The following is a 12,899-nucleotide window of genomic DNA, read 5'->3' as shown; positions in this document are numbered from 1 at the left end:
TCGAGATTGTCGGTTGAAAGCAACTTTAATTAAAAAATATATTATTTCCTTTCAACATTTTTATTCATGTCGGCAACAAATAAGAACGGCAACAAAAAAGGATGTTTTCGAAATTCATAAAGTTGGACTTTCACCTTTAAACCGAATTACACTTGAAGTGAAATAGCACAAAACTGCCATATACAAATGTTATATTATTATGACGAAGATGTAGAATGGACATTATGCACACTTAGCAGCTGAATCTCTCCCCCGATCCCAACATAACATAAACAGACATGTATGTAGTCCGCTTCACCACCTGCATTGAGATGAATGGCGACTATGTCTAAAAATAGCTTATATATGTACTACGGTAACCATGTAATTTTTTTTTCAATAAAAATTTTTGTAACCTACACTAACTCAGTACACTTACTTTCTGGATACGCCTCCTATATAGCCGGTGTCTGCTGCTTGTGATGCTGAAGCAGAAGAATATGATGCTCAAAAACATGCAATTTTCGTAGGGTTTTTAGGTAACAACTTTTTTCCTACCGAGAAAACACAAGGCCTCGTAGAGAACATTAACTTTAAATGCAGAAAATTTAAATGATTCACCAATTCATGAAATTTAAGAATATAGAAAATCAAAAAAAGCTTAAAATATGTCGACTATTACCTAAAATTGTACGGAGATTGTGAAAAAGAACGTCACGATATTTGAACCGAAAACCCTTGAAGTTATTACGTTCATCAGGGAATAGGGTTATCAACGTTATTATGACGGTCTCCGTGGTCGACGGGTAAGGCTCCTGACAAGTGAGCTGGAGGTCTCGAGATCAAATCCCAGCATGCGCAAGTAAATTTTATTTGATTAATTGGTGTTATTTCAATATGTAGTACATTTGCGGCACGTTCCACAGTGGAAGAGACTCTCAGTATCGCCCTGGTGTAACACCACCATTCAAAATTGAAACATGGCTTGAAATGGCTTTGGTGGTGTTTGCTGACCAGATCTTATTGGCTAGGTACTTCCTCACCTTCAGCCTCACAACCTGCCCAATTGTGGATGCCATAGTCTCACTAGCTCCAGATGGTTGGGAGCAGTTAAAAATCTTATTTCCATTTTGGTATATTTCTGCTTATGTGTATTTGCACTTCGTGTTGTTTCTACTAAATTCCTACGGCTCTAAAGACTCCTGCTTGCATAACGAGACTGTTTTGAAATCTATTTGTATCCATTTTTGCAATTCTTCATAGTGAATCCAATTTCACATAACATGCCGGTAGGTTCACACGCACTTCCTCTTTCCGGGCTCAATGTTTTTTTCCCCTGAGCTTATTAAGCGATCCCCGTTCGATCCTTCGTCAAAACTCCCCCATCCAATCTATATGCCACGCGTCTCGCCACGTGTCGCAAGTACCCGGCATCTGCAACTGACTTCCACTCTATCGATGGCAGTTGCGTGTAATTTTTTTTGTTATCTCGGTACTTTCTCCCTAGGGTCCCATGACAAAGATTATAAATATACCCAAGTATATTATGTCGTTATAATATCTGTAAGCTTTCACAGTTCAAGCGTCAAATCTTGAGCTTAAACCACGGTCTAAACGTAATGAAAGTAACATTGAGCTCAAACTGTAAGTAAGTATTTTGTGTTAAATAATAATCTATCTATTAAATAGTGTTTGCTTGGAGAAATCAGATTTGCGGTATTATGTTAAAAAACATTTTAAATGCCATTATCAAAATTGGAACAGATTTGTTGAGAATGCAGATTATCCCCTAGATAAGACACGAAGCGAAAACTTTTATTTTTTTGTTTTATTTTTTTTATTTTTTTTATTTATTTATTTATTACTTCTTGTAAATTATTTAACATTATAAATGATAACAATATGCATATATAATTTTTTCGTTTTTTTTTTATTCTACTACTCCATAAGTTGAGCTCCAGGAGCTCGTGTTTATGGGAGGAGTATTTACATTTAGTTCTAATGATTTTTTAAACAATATTCAAAAACTTTTGATATGAATACAAACATAATATTAACATAGGTACACAAATTAGAAAAGTGTGTTTTTAAAGATAATTTAAATAATATATCTTCTTACAGATTAAGTAAGCGTGAGGAAATTAAGTGTACAATATATCAGGTAAACAAATTAGAAAAATAGTTTTTTAAAGACAATTAAATTAATATATAAATATTTTTTTACAAATTGAGTAAGTGTAAGAAAATTAGGGGTACAATATATCAGTATCCAATTTTAGGGACTTAATTAACTTTTTGAATTGTTCATAATTCACAGTTTCGGTTACACTAATTTTATTTTTGGACAATAATATATTGTACCATCTTACACCCAAATACGAATACTTTGTTCCACTTTCGTTAAATAAATTATAATAGAATTCCTTTTTTCATTCCTTAAAATGTGATCTATTTAAATAAGCTGTAGGTAGTTTTAATTACATATAAAATACCATTTTCTGAGGAAACGGATTATTTTTGGAATTGATTGCTGGAAAAAGATTTGTAGAGATGACCTACATGAACATTCGCTTTAATTTAGGCATCAGTGCATATTAGCTTGCATGCTTTGATAGCGCTTATAATCTCTTGTGTACTTATCGTTTTAATCACAGATGAAATATAGTTTAATAGCTACAAATAAAAATAATGTATTATCTTAATAATATTAATAGTATTTTGATAATTCTGAAATTTGGTTCAGAATGCCTAAATTTATTACGAACAGAGGATATCGTGAGAAACATTCTAAGAATACTACTGTGCCGAGCAGACGTTGATAAATGCTGCGGACCTTGAGATGGTAAAGAATGCATGAATTCTAATTATAAATACAACCTAACATAACACGCAAAATGCAAATAATTCTGTTTTTTTTTTTTTTTTTTTTTTTTTTCTTAGGTTTGTCAATAGTGATTCATATCAAAGCTCTCGAAATTCAATTACACTAATTAAACTTGGTTGATACTATCACTAATTACAGACAAACACAACATTGATGAACACAAAACTATAAGTAAAGAATAATGTACATGTATGCACCTACATGCATACATGTATACACAAATACATACACTTACATATACATTTCATAACAGCAACAGTAATTATTTTATAGATCAACACGATAGGTAGCTTTAAGTCTTGTTTACGTTTGATTTGAAGGTGGCCAGTGATGACATTGACAAATCAATGGGATGACTTTTATATGTCTCGTTAAAATAACGGTACATTCTTGGTAAAGGTGAGTCATACCCCAGCTTAGTTTTATATTTTTTAATATGTAACAGAATATAATGTATGCGTCGGGAACCAATTCTAGGAACGTTGAACATAATTTGATAGAGTAAAAAAGGGCAGTTTATTAGAGCATTTACAATTTTGAAAAGAAAATTTAAATCAATATTTTAAACGAAAATATCTTCAGTAGCTTCGTCTAAACACTATACAACGCACATCAGCCGTTCCCAACTAGCAAGTAAATCGATAAATACTTGAACACTAATGGGAAAACCCGAAAACATATTTACTGTTGCAATTGAGTTCATATGCTTTATTTTGCCCTTTGACAACTCATTTGTTTATTTGGCAGTGGGAAACGGCTCAAGTGCGTTGTGTAGAGTGTCTCGACTAAGCTACGAGTCACTTATAATAGAGATTTTTATTTGTCCACGTGGTAATTTATTTTGACATGAAGCAGTTAATTTAGATACAATCCGTAATCCTGAATCCACCATGGTACAATTAGTATCTACTTCGTAATTTATTAATTAAGATTGATTGTTGTTTTAGTTTGATACACTCCGTGGTCGAGTGGTTAGATTCCTTAGCTACGAATCCGGAGGTAGCGGGTTCAGATCATATAAGTTTTATTTCAGTATTCGGGTTATTCAATTAATTGACTCCATATATTCGGCACTGCCAGAGTGCTTAGATTGACAACCACGTAATTTTTTAACAGAAAAAAAAATGTATTGAAAAAATATATACTTTTGTTGAATTTTACCTCAAAATATCAATAAAGACACCATCAAAGGTTTTTAGATTTTTTTTTATTTAAAATATATGTAATCTTTTTTATAAAGTTATTTAAGAGTTGTTCAATTTATATGTTGTTTGTTTGATTTATTTATTCATTTTGTGTGTTTAATGGCTTGTTTTAACACGAAAAATGCAGTAAACAAATAAAATTTAGCTTAACAAAACTGTTTATCTTGTAACTTTAGCCTCGGTAGTTAACTTAAAGCTCAAACCATCCCTGCCATTTGGAAACGCAACTAATATGCATTTCGGAGCGCCGCAGGTCTGGGTTGATGGGGTGGGTATAGTGGTTCAAACAGCCTCGGGCAGGCCGACTACCGCTTTCAATTTTGAGCCTTTGTGCTTATGACGCGAACACTATACAGAACCTTTTTTAAATTTCTTGACTATAATGCAGTGCCGCGACAAAGAATGAGTCTTTATTATATTATTTCTCGCGTAAGGTATGCACATTTTGAAGTCACCAGCAGAAGAGGTTGGAAAATGGTTTGTCTTTTTAATTGTAAACATATTACTGACTATCCGGATTTACTAAAAGTAATTGATTTTTGAAGTACCTACACGTCACATACACTTGTACAATCTTTTTAATGAAAAACAATGCAAAATTAATTCAAACCAAAATGTTTCCTTTAAGAGATTCAACATATAATCTCTGATGTAAATATCTAATTGCAATAAAATATAAAAACTGTGTTAAAAGTGTATTGAAAAAGGTATTCATTTCTACACAAACTAAACCAAACTACATAAAATCATAAAATTTTATATATATGTAATAATAACAATTCCCCGGAAAGGCAAGGGACCTGGATTCGAGCACTAGATGTGACCATATCTTTTTCTGATTTTTTTGTTTCAAATTTTCGTTTAGTAATCGCTAATTCCTCAATAATTAAATATTAAAATTTGAGGTTTTCCTCATTAAGTTATTCCAAAAAATAAAATAATAATTTCTCATCGAATTTATAAAGATGTTCTATGTATATCTTCATTTTGAAGATTTCGTAAAAACGAGTACCATTTTATAAATATATAAAATTATCTATTAGATTTTTCACTCAAAATATACTTCAATACTTAAAAAGTGCAAAATTTTAACTTCATACGTGAAAAAGTTGTAAAAGAAAACTTAATCACAAACATTTTTGAACAAATGTCGTCAAATTTTAGAGTTTGCAAGAAAACTTTCACCTCACTTTTTATCATGTACATACAAAAAAAAAATTTTTTTGTACTTGCTTTTAAATTCCTGAAAACAACAAAAAAACTGAAATGTTTAGCGGATTGCTTGCACATATTAAAAATTTCATTTCTTCGACGCATGGTTACCAATACATGCATTAGGTATTTATGTTATAAAAACAAAACTTAAAATAAGTTCTTGTAAAATATCGGCTGTAAAATTCAATTTGTATAATGGCATAACCTTTTTAACCTAACTTGGACATAAGATGAAACTAGATTTTACAAATGCCATTATTATGCAATTACTTGTCTAAAATTGACAAAAAATAACTCAAATAAGTTGTAAATATGTTGAATAACACGAATTTAATAGTTCATATTATGAACAAAACACGATCTGTGAAGATATTTAAATAGATTGTCCACCGCGGCTTTGGCGCTTGAAGAATATTTTAATGCGCATGGTGAAGACAAATTAAAAAAAACAGACATATTTTTCTATTGGTACTGATCCGAATCTTAACTTTCACATTCTTTATACACTGTGTAACAGCGTTTAACTAATGTGAAGTGGTTTTTCTTTACTAAGGCTGATAATGTATAATGAAGTTTAATGAGGAGATCTATTAATGGTTTCTGAGTTGAGTAAATAGCACATATATAAACCAACTATATTGTAACTGTTGGTTTCTCTAAAATAAAATTTATAAAAAGCCATTCAAAATTAGCATGACTATTCTTGTGATCTTTTAGAAAGTATTAATTTCAATATTTGAGTTCATAGTTAGGTACAAGCATTTTGTATTAAGCCTTAACCCCTCGAGGTTTTTTTGTGCCTCTCAGTACCCAGTACGTTGATACGTCGATAGTAGTATTTATTATTTTTCTTCCCTTCACGGTCGTTTTATCTCATTTTGTATTATGGTGAGATATATGATTTAAGCAGTGTTAGAAAGGGGCAACACTACACTTTGTATTTGCATTTTGAAATTGAGACAACATCTCAAAATACCCGAGGTGAAGTAAATTGTTTATCTTCATAGATGTTTTGAAGGTGTTAAAATCTTAGCTTCTCCTTCCGCGTGTTTACAGTGACTGAACAAAGTTCCCACGGTGGTCCCATATTTCCCTTCCGATACACATAAAAACACATGATATATTATTACGCATGCTTCCACTTCATACATTTGAAATGTAGGTAATAATATGTATTTGCGCATTCAAAAATTCAACACACTTTTGTATCATTTTTGAAGTAAGTAAGATTTCATAAAATTATAACAAACGATTAAAATTTCAATGGACTTAAACGCCCTGCGATTGGTTAGCGGGTTCTGAGTAATCTTAGATCGATCCCACACGGGTCGGCCGTGTGACGACGGGATATAAATTATTGTTATTTGAAGTAGTTTATCGTTATATTGATACCGTTATCTGCATGCCACATTATTTGATTTCTAGTTGTATTATCCCCCATCTCAAACATGAGAAATAATTTTCTAAACTGAGATAGCTAGTATTGTTATAATTTATAAAAATATAGCTTGTAACTATTGCGTGTTGTCGTTCTAAATAAGTATTTCAAAAGTATCAATTTCGTTTTAAATTCTTATTAATTATTTATACTGGAATTTTTTGATTTCATACCGACCCGTGTGTGAATGGCCGTAGAGTTAACCGACAAAGCCGAGTTATGTATGACATCAATGTGACAGATATCGATCGTCTTTGCGAGCTTTGAATGTCTGAGGTTCCCTATTACACTCAATCGTAATCTTTCCCTATCTTTTTACCTACATAATAATAAAAGTGTATATTGTAGATAATATCATAAAGTGGCCTTCCTAAAAAAGAATCATTTTCAATAGTTATTTTATATTTTTAACTACGCTACAAATAAAACATCTTGACAATGACGTAAAATCCTCGTCCAACGCATGATACATCGAGTAAACCCTTTTGGTATCCAAAATGCTGAAAAGATTCGATTTGATAGACCCTTTTCAGTGTCGAAGGCATTTTGCTTGCAAAAAATGAACGGCGAATTATTTTTAAATAAGATTTAATCCTGAGGAACACGATTGAGTTGACAGGACAGGAAGGTAGCTACAACTAAATAAAGTTTTCCGCGTTGTGTGGATAAGAGTGGAAAAAATGGAGGAGGTATTTATATTTTGCTTACCTTTGTTCATTGTGTGCTTCATTTAGAAAACTTCCTGTTATAAATAGAATATAAATATTTTCAATATTGAAGACAATATTAGTGATTTCTAAACGAAAATCTGAAACAGAAAAATCAGAAAAGGAAACTTGTCTTTCCGGGCCAGTGCTCTACCAACTGAGCTAATGGGACCCTATTCCCCTCGGTCACTTTTAACTGTATCATACTTCGAATAAGAACTACTAACATTGTCTTCATTTTTTTCACCGCACATTTTTACTGGCAACTATCTTTATGTATGATCACAAGATTCAACCCGAACTAAATGCAATCCAGACAGCGTCTTTTTAGATAAACCTATATTATTTTTTATTTTTAATGTGCGACATCCGTTGACTTTTCTGCAAGTCTAAGATTTTCGTTTAGAAATCACTAATATTGTCTTCAATATTTAAATATTACAATTTGAGGTTTTACTCAATAAAGTTATTCCGAAAAATAAATAAATATTTTCCTTTGCAATATTTCATTTGTGTCACTAACCATCGAAGCTTGAGTGCGATCAACAATTAAACATACTAATTTCGGTTGTCGGTGCATGGGTGCATGATTTTAAATTGTATTTCGGCGTAATACATAAAATTCAATTTTCAACTTTTAATTTTCATATTCGGAACTGATCTCCATGTGATATCGTATCAGACAAGCGATAAAGTATAATTGTATTAATTAATAGTTATTTATTTGAAATTTGTACTTCTTTTGTTTAAATGTTTAATAGATGCTTGATAGATGTCGTAATTTTCCAAGGTTACTAATATTCGAAAGGTAAATTAATTCTTTAGAAATCCTGATATTTTGTTAAAAAATACTTTCAGTTTACTTCCTGTAATTTCCCACGGATATACACTAGTAATATAAATAAAGTAATAGACGTATTTGACTTAGGACGGGATGTTTCACGTAATTTTAATAATTCAAAAAATTGAGTTCCGTTAAAGTCCTATTCAAGAAATGTGACTATCCAGGTACCTACTTTGAAACAACCGGCCAATATGAAATAATAGCAGTCTAATCATTGTGTAAAACTTTCATAGACCTTCAATTTTAACAAATTCTGTAAGATCTATTACTAAAATCACTACGAATAATAAAATAAAATAAAATACTAAGCGCGCCAGAAGTTCCACACGTTAAGGCGATGCCATACGTAGTAATGCAAAATCATGTGTTTTTGGTTTGAAAATTTGGTCGCCTAGAAATGTTTCACATGCTTTAATTAAATACTGCGAGTAGAATATATCTTGGCCTTTGAAATAATCGAGTATTTTTTAGATAAGTTTTTTTATAAGCCCAGAAAAAAATAATGTAAAGGCCTATGAAAACTGCTTTAAATTTCAAAATCTCCTACTTACGAACGCATTTTCGGTTATGATTTTATTGTATAATGTGGCATGTTAAGTTATTTATAAAATAATCGAAAAAAAATTAAATTTTTATGATTGAACATCCACAAAATAAAATAAAAGGCACTTTTTGGCCATGTTTTTTTCCTGCATAAATCAAAACAGGCGGATGGTGTTAAGAGGGAATTTAAACCTTATCGCCATCTACGTAATGGTTGTTATTGATAGCGGTTCAATTAAAAATATTACACGACGTAGTGCATCGCCTTAAGCAACCACAATTGTCGCCATACAGATATAACCTAAAAAAATAATAAGCTAATGGACTACCGGTGGCATACGTGGCGTTCAGTGAATTATGTCGGTTTAAAAGCATTATGTTTACTATTTTTACTAGCTAAACGTTTTTTGTCGAAATTCTGACCATGCGTGAACCAAACTACACATAGCACACTACCTGATTTTCCGGGCAGTTTCTTTGAAAATGTCGGACCCTAAAACAGAGATTCTTGCACACCACATATCATCACACTACCAAATGTTCAAGGACAATGATAAAGTAACTATTCTAAACTGCAGAATTTAGATTGACGGTTCCATGATAACTCAACACAGTGAGAATTCAACACACTTTTAAAAAGTGATATAAATTCATTAGAAACGATGAAAAAAAAATTAACCCAACCTAACCTAACCTACTTAACCCCGTTAATAAAGTTTTTGTTTCATCACTTTTCATGACTTTATATAACTTTTTAAATGTGTGATGAATTATCATTTTGATGATTTATCCGGTCACCTAGATTTACATAATTGATGTAATCACAATAACAACTGGCTGATCGGTGGTCGGTGGCCGAGTTGACGTCGCGTTTGGGTCACACTCAGGCGTAGTGTGTTCAATTCCTCGACTGGCTAAGTCCTCCATCACAACACAAGCGAAATTTTTAGCTTACTGTGGTGGTAGTAGGAGATTTTCAAATATTGTCAGGTTTTTCGTAACCCGGGAATGTTTGACTTTCTTTTAAGAAAATAAAAATAAAAATTTAAAAAAATTAAAAATTGTAGAGCTCCGTTTTATTGAAAAATCCCCTCAAGAACGCTGTATAAATATATAATATATTTATACAATGATCTATCTTACTACTAATTATGGACTAGATAAAATATTATCAACTTATGACTAACAGATTGCATCCACCGGTTCGTCGATCACTAATAATGTATTAGTCGTGAGTTGTGTCGTGTCAAGACAAGATACAGACTGGACAACGTACGTACTATTTATGCTGTCTCCCTCAGACACGCGGTCTCTTTCATATCCGCAAACACACGATCACCACATATAACAACACATATTTATATTAATAAACTATATAATATAACTATGTACAAGCTAGGAAACGGATAGGTGGATTAAAATTTGTCGTATAAGAATAGGTATTTGAATTAATTTATTCTCTCTAATACGTTTCTTTCACTCTAATTTACAAAAAATGTGTAAGAAGTTGTTCGGTTTAACATCGTTCTGCTACAAACATTTTGGATTAGAACTTGTTGACGTAAAGTATATCTGGGACCGAAATAGTATAATAAAATCTCCTTAGAATTAAACATTAAAACATGCAAAATATCATATATCTTTTCAATTATAACTAAATGGCTGATTGGTTGATCAGCTAGTTAGAGGGAGTCTGAAAAACTCTTAATACTGTCACTTTAAATTATATAAAATTATTGGGAATTGGTAGTGAGACAATGCAAGATATGGATGTTGTAGGTCACTGTGTTTATTGAGTCAGGATAATACATTTATTGAGTCAGTTGCGGTGACGAGGAGATGATGTAGGACAGATGTTGAATACTCCGGTTGCTGCGATGATGTGGTGGTCAAGCGCGGGTCAGTGAGTCGACGCCGGGCGCTGGTGACCGGGACTCGATGAAGGTCAGGCACTGGCGAAGAACGTAGGTCTTCAGGCACTCCAGTGCTGACGAGACTGCCAAAGATGCGGTGGACCTTGTAGGCAGTTGAACGGGCGCGGTGTGACCAGTGAGGATGCTGCGTGTCTTCGTGGTGGTCATGATGCGTGGAAGAAGCGCTGGTCAGAGACGCTGGGACCAGGGCGCTTGTAATCCGAGTAGCGCTTGCCAGGGACGACGATCCGGGCAAGGCGCTAGGTTGATGTCCCGGTAGAGTCCATGATGGTAAGGGCGAAGCCGGGTATGTGTCCTTTGCGGAGGGGCGCAGGGCCCCCCAGTTGTCACTGGAACGATGTGGAATGAATGACTGACTGATGTGCTTAGGTCCTCCACCGCTTATATAGCTGCCGATTTCTTTGTTCTCGTCTGCCACGGGTTGGAGTAGCGTCTGGACTTCGAACCAGCAGGACCGCTGACTCGGTTTATTGTCTGGGCGTTTGCATCACCCTATATGCAAGTCAGCAGTCTACGTATGGCGATACTGATATTATTATTGAAGTCTCGAAAGAATAATTGCTGTCTCGGCTGTTTTAACACATGCCGTCTGGTTATGATTTTGATGACTCTAGGAGCGGTGACATAACCGCTACACGTAGTTTAAAAATACAAACAAAAAATTACAGCTAAATTCATTTGATATTTTCACGAGCATTTGGAGAACAGGTAATCTGCCTAGCTAGGAACTAATATCGACCAGACAAGACGCAAATTAAACGCAATGTACACAGTATTGAAAAATGGTTGCTTTGGACTGAAAAATTAGAGTGATTTATATATAAGTACTTCTGTATACAGTCTCACATTCATCATTTACTTATTAATTTATTCAAACGCAATAAAACAATATATTGATTATCGAGTAAAGCGTACAGCGGTAAACAGGATAATAATAGCAATACATTAAAGAACAATTAATGTGTACACAAAAACACTATTGCAAGTGATGCAATTATTAATATAATGGGAATAAGACAATGCATAATTCAAAAGAATATATACAAGTGTAACAATAATTTATACTAGGCTTGTATAAGACCTGTCAAAAGTCTAAGTTTGAGGTGTCTATGATAATAGTCAGTAGTGAGTTTAACTGGATAAGTGATACAGTGTTTACAGTGTACTACAAATAGAAAAGATGATTTCATAAATCGTATATTTCTTCAAAACCTTGCTCAAAAATCATAACATTACTGATGTTTTGTGTATATAATGGATATTTAGAGCTAAATACCTATCATTCTATTTGTTCATTTGTACTGTTTTTCAGTTCGTATTACGCGTTTTGTATTATATTATTGTTGTATCGTGTTGATGATGTTATTGTGTTTTCTGTAAATAAATATAATAAAATAAATGTAATTACCGTTACACGTTACCGCGCAATTGAAGTGAAATAGCACGAACCTGCGCTGTACAAATTTTGACGTAATATAACTAATTGATCAACCAGTGTCACCCGTATACTACAGAAGGCCCACAATGCACTGGTTTGCGAACCTCATTCCTGGCCTGTATTTTGTTCTAGTAAAATCGTTAAATAGTAGATCAATTAACTATATCAATGAAGAAAAAGATAACACTAATAAATCTTTACGAAACAAGACACAGAAAAATAAACAGATAACGGTCACAAATAGGAATCGAACCAAGGTTCTTTTGTTTTACCGGGACAGGCGTGTTAACCATCTTTCGTTTAGATGGTATTTTCTAATTCTCCAATGATATATTACATTACTTAATGGGTATATAACCTTCAATATAAGATAAAAATAAAAAGTTCTTCCTGATAAATAAATTATTCTCATATAATGTCTGTTGATCAATCAAAAAATATTTAAATCAGCTATGCACCAATGTGCTATGGAGAAGAATGTAACAGATGGAAATATCGTACCCCAAATTGCACTACAATTAATGCAGTGGTGAGCATGCGACAGAGAAACCCTTTCCCACACAACTTCAGTCTGGTGATGGTCTGTTGCGAGGAGTTCACGAAGAAGTCACGATTCTCCTGGGTGGAGGGAGCGGAATGGCGAATTCGAAAGTCACGATAACAAAATCAAGATGCTGAAATAGTCTTATTTTGAACATTCTAAATGGTTTAC

The 12,899-nt window shown here is 33.0% G+C and overlaps 1 protein-coding gene across 1 annotated transcript in view; it reads right to left on the bottom strand.

Moving 5' to 3' along the window:
• Positions 1–434: 434 nt before the first annotated feature.
• The window catches only part of LOC149421249 (uncharacterized), a 35,592-nt gene continuing 23,127 nt past the window's right edge, over positions 435–12,899 (bottom strand). Inside the window, exons 8-9 of the mRNA XM_089635185.1 lie at positions 10,964–11,223; positions 435–464 (exon numbers count right to left, since the gene is read on the bottom strand). Coding sequence (XP_089491311.1) covers positions 435–464; positions 10,964–11,223 — 290 coding nt within the window. The remainder of the gene's footprint in view (positions 465–10,963; positions 11,224–12,899) is intronic.

The sequence above is a fragment of the Hesperophylax consimilis genome, chromosome 9 (genome assembly GCF_061612785.1).
Source record: "Hesperophylax consimilis isolate HC1 chromosome 9, BYU_Hcon_1.0, whole genome shotgun sequence".
NCBI lineage: Eukaryota > Metazoa > Arthropoda > Insecta > Trichoptera > Limnephilidae > Hesperophylax > Hesperophylax consimilis.
Note: the sequence above shows the minus strand (reverse complement) of the source record. Positions and strands in the feature narration are given on the sequence as shown.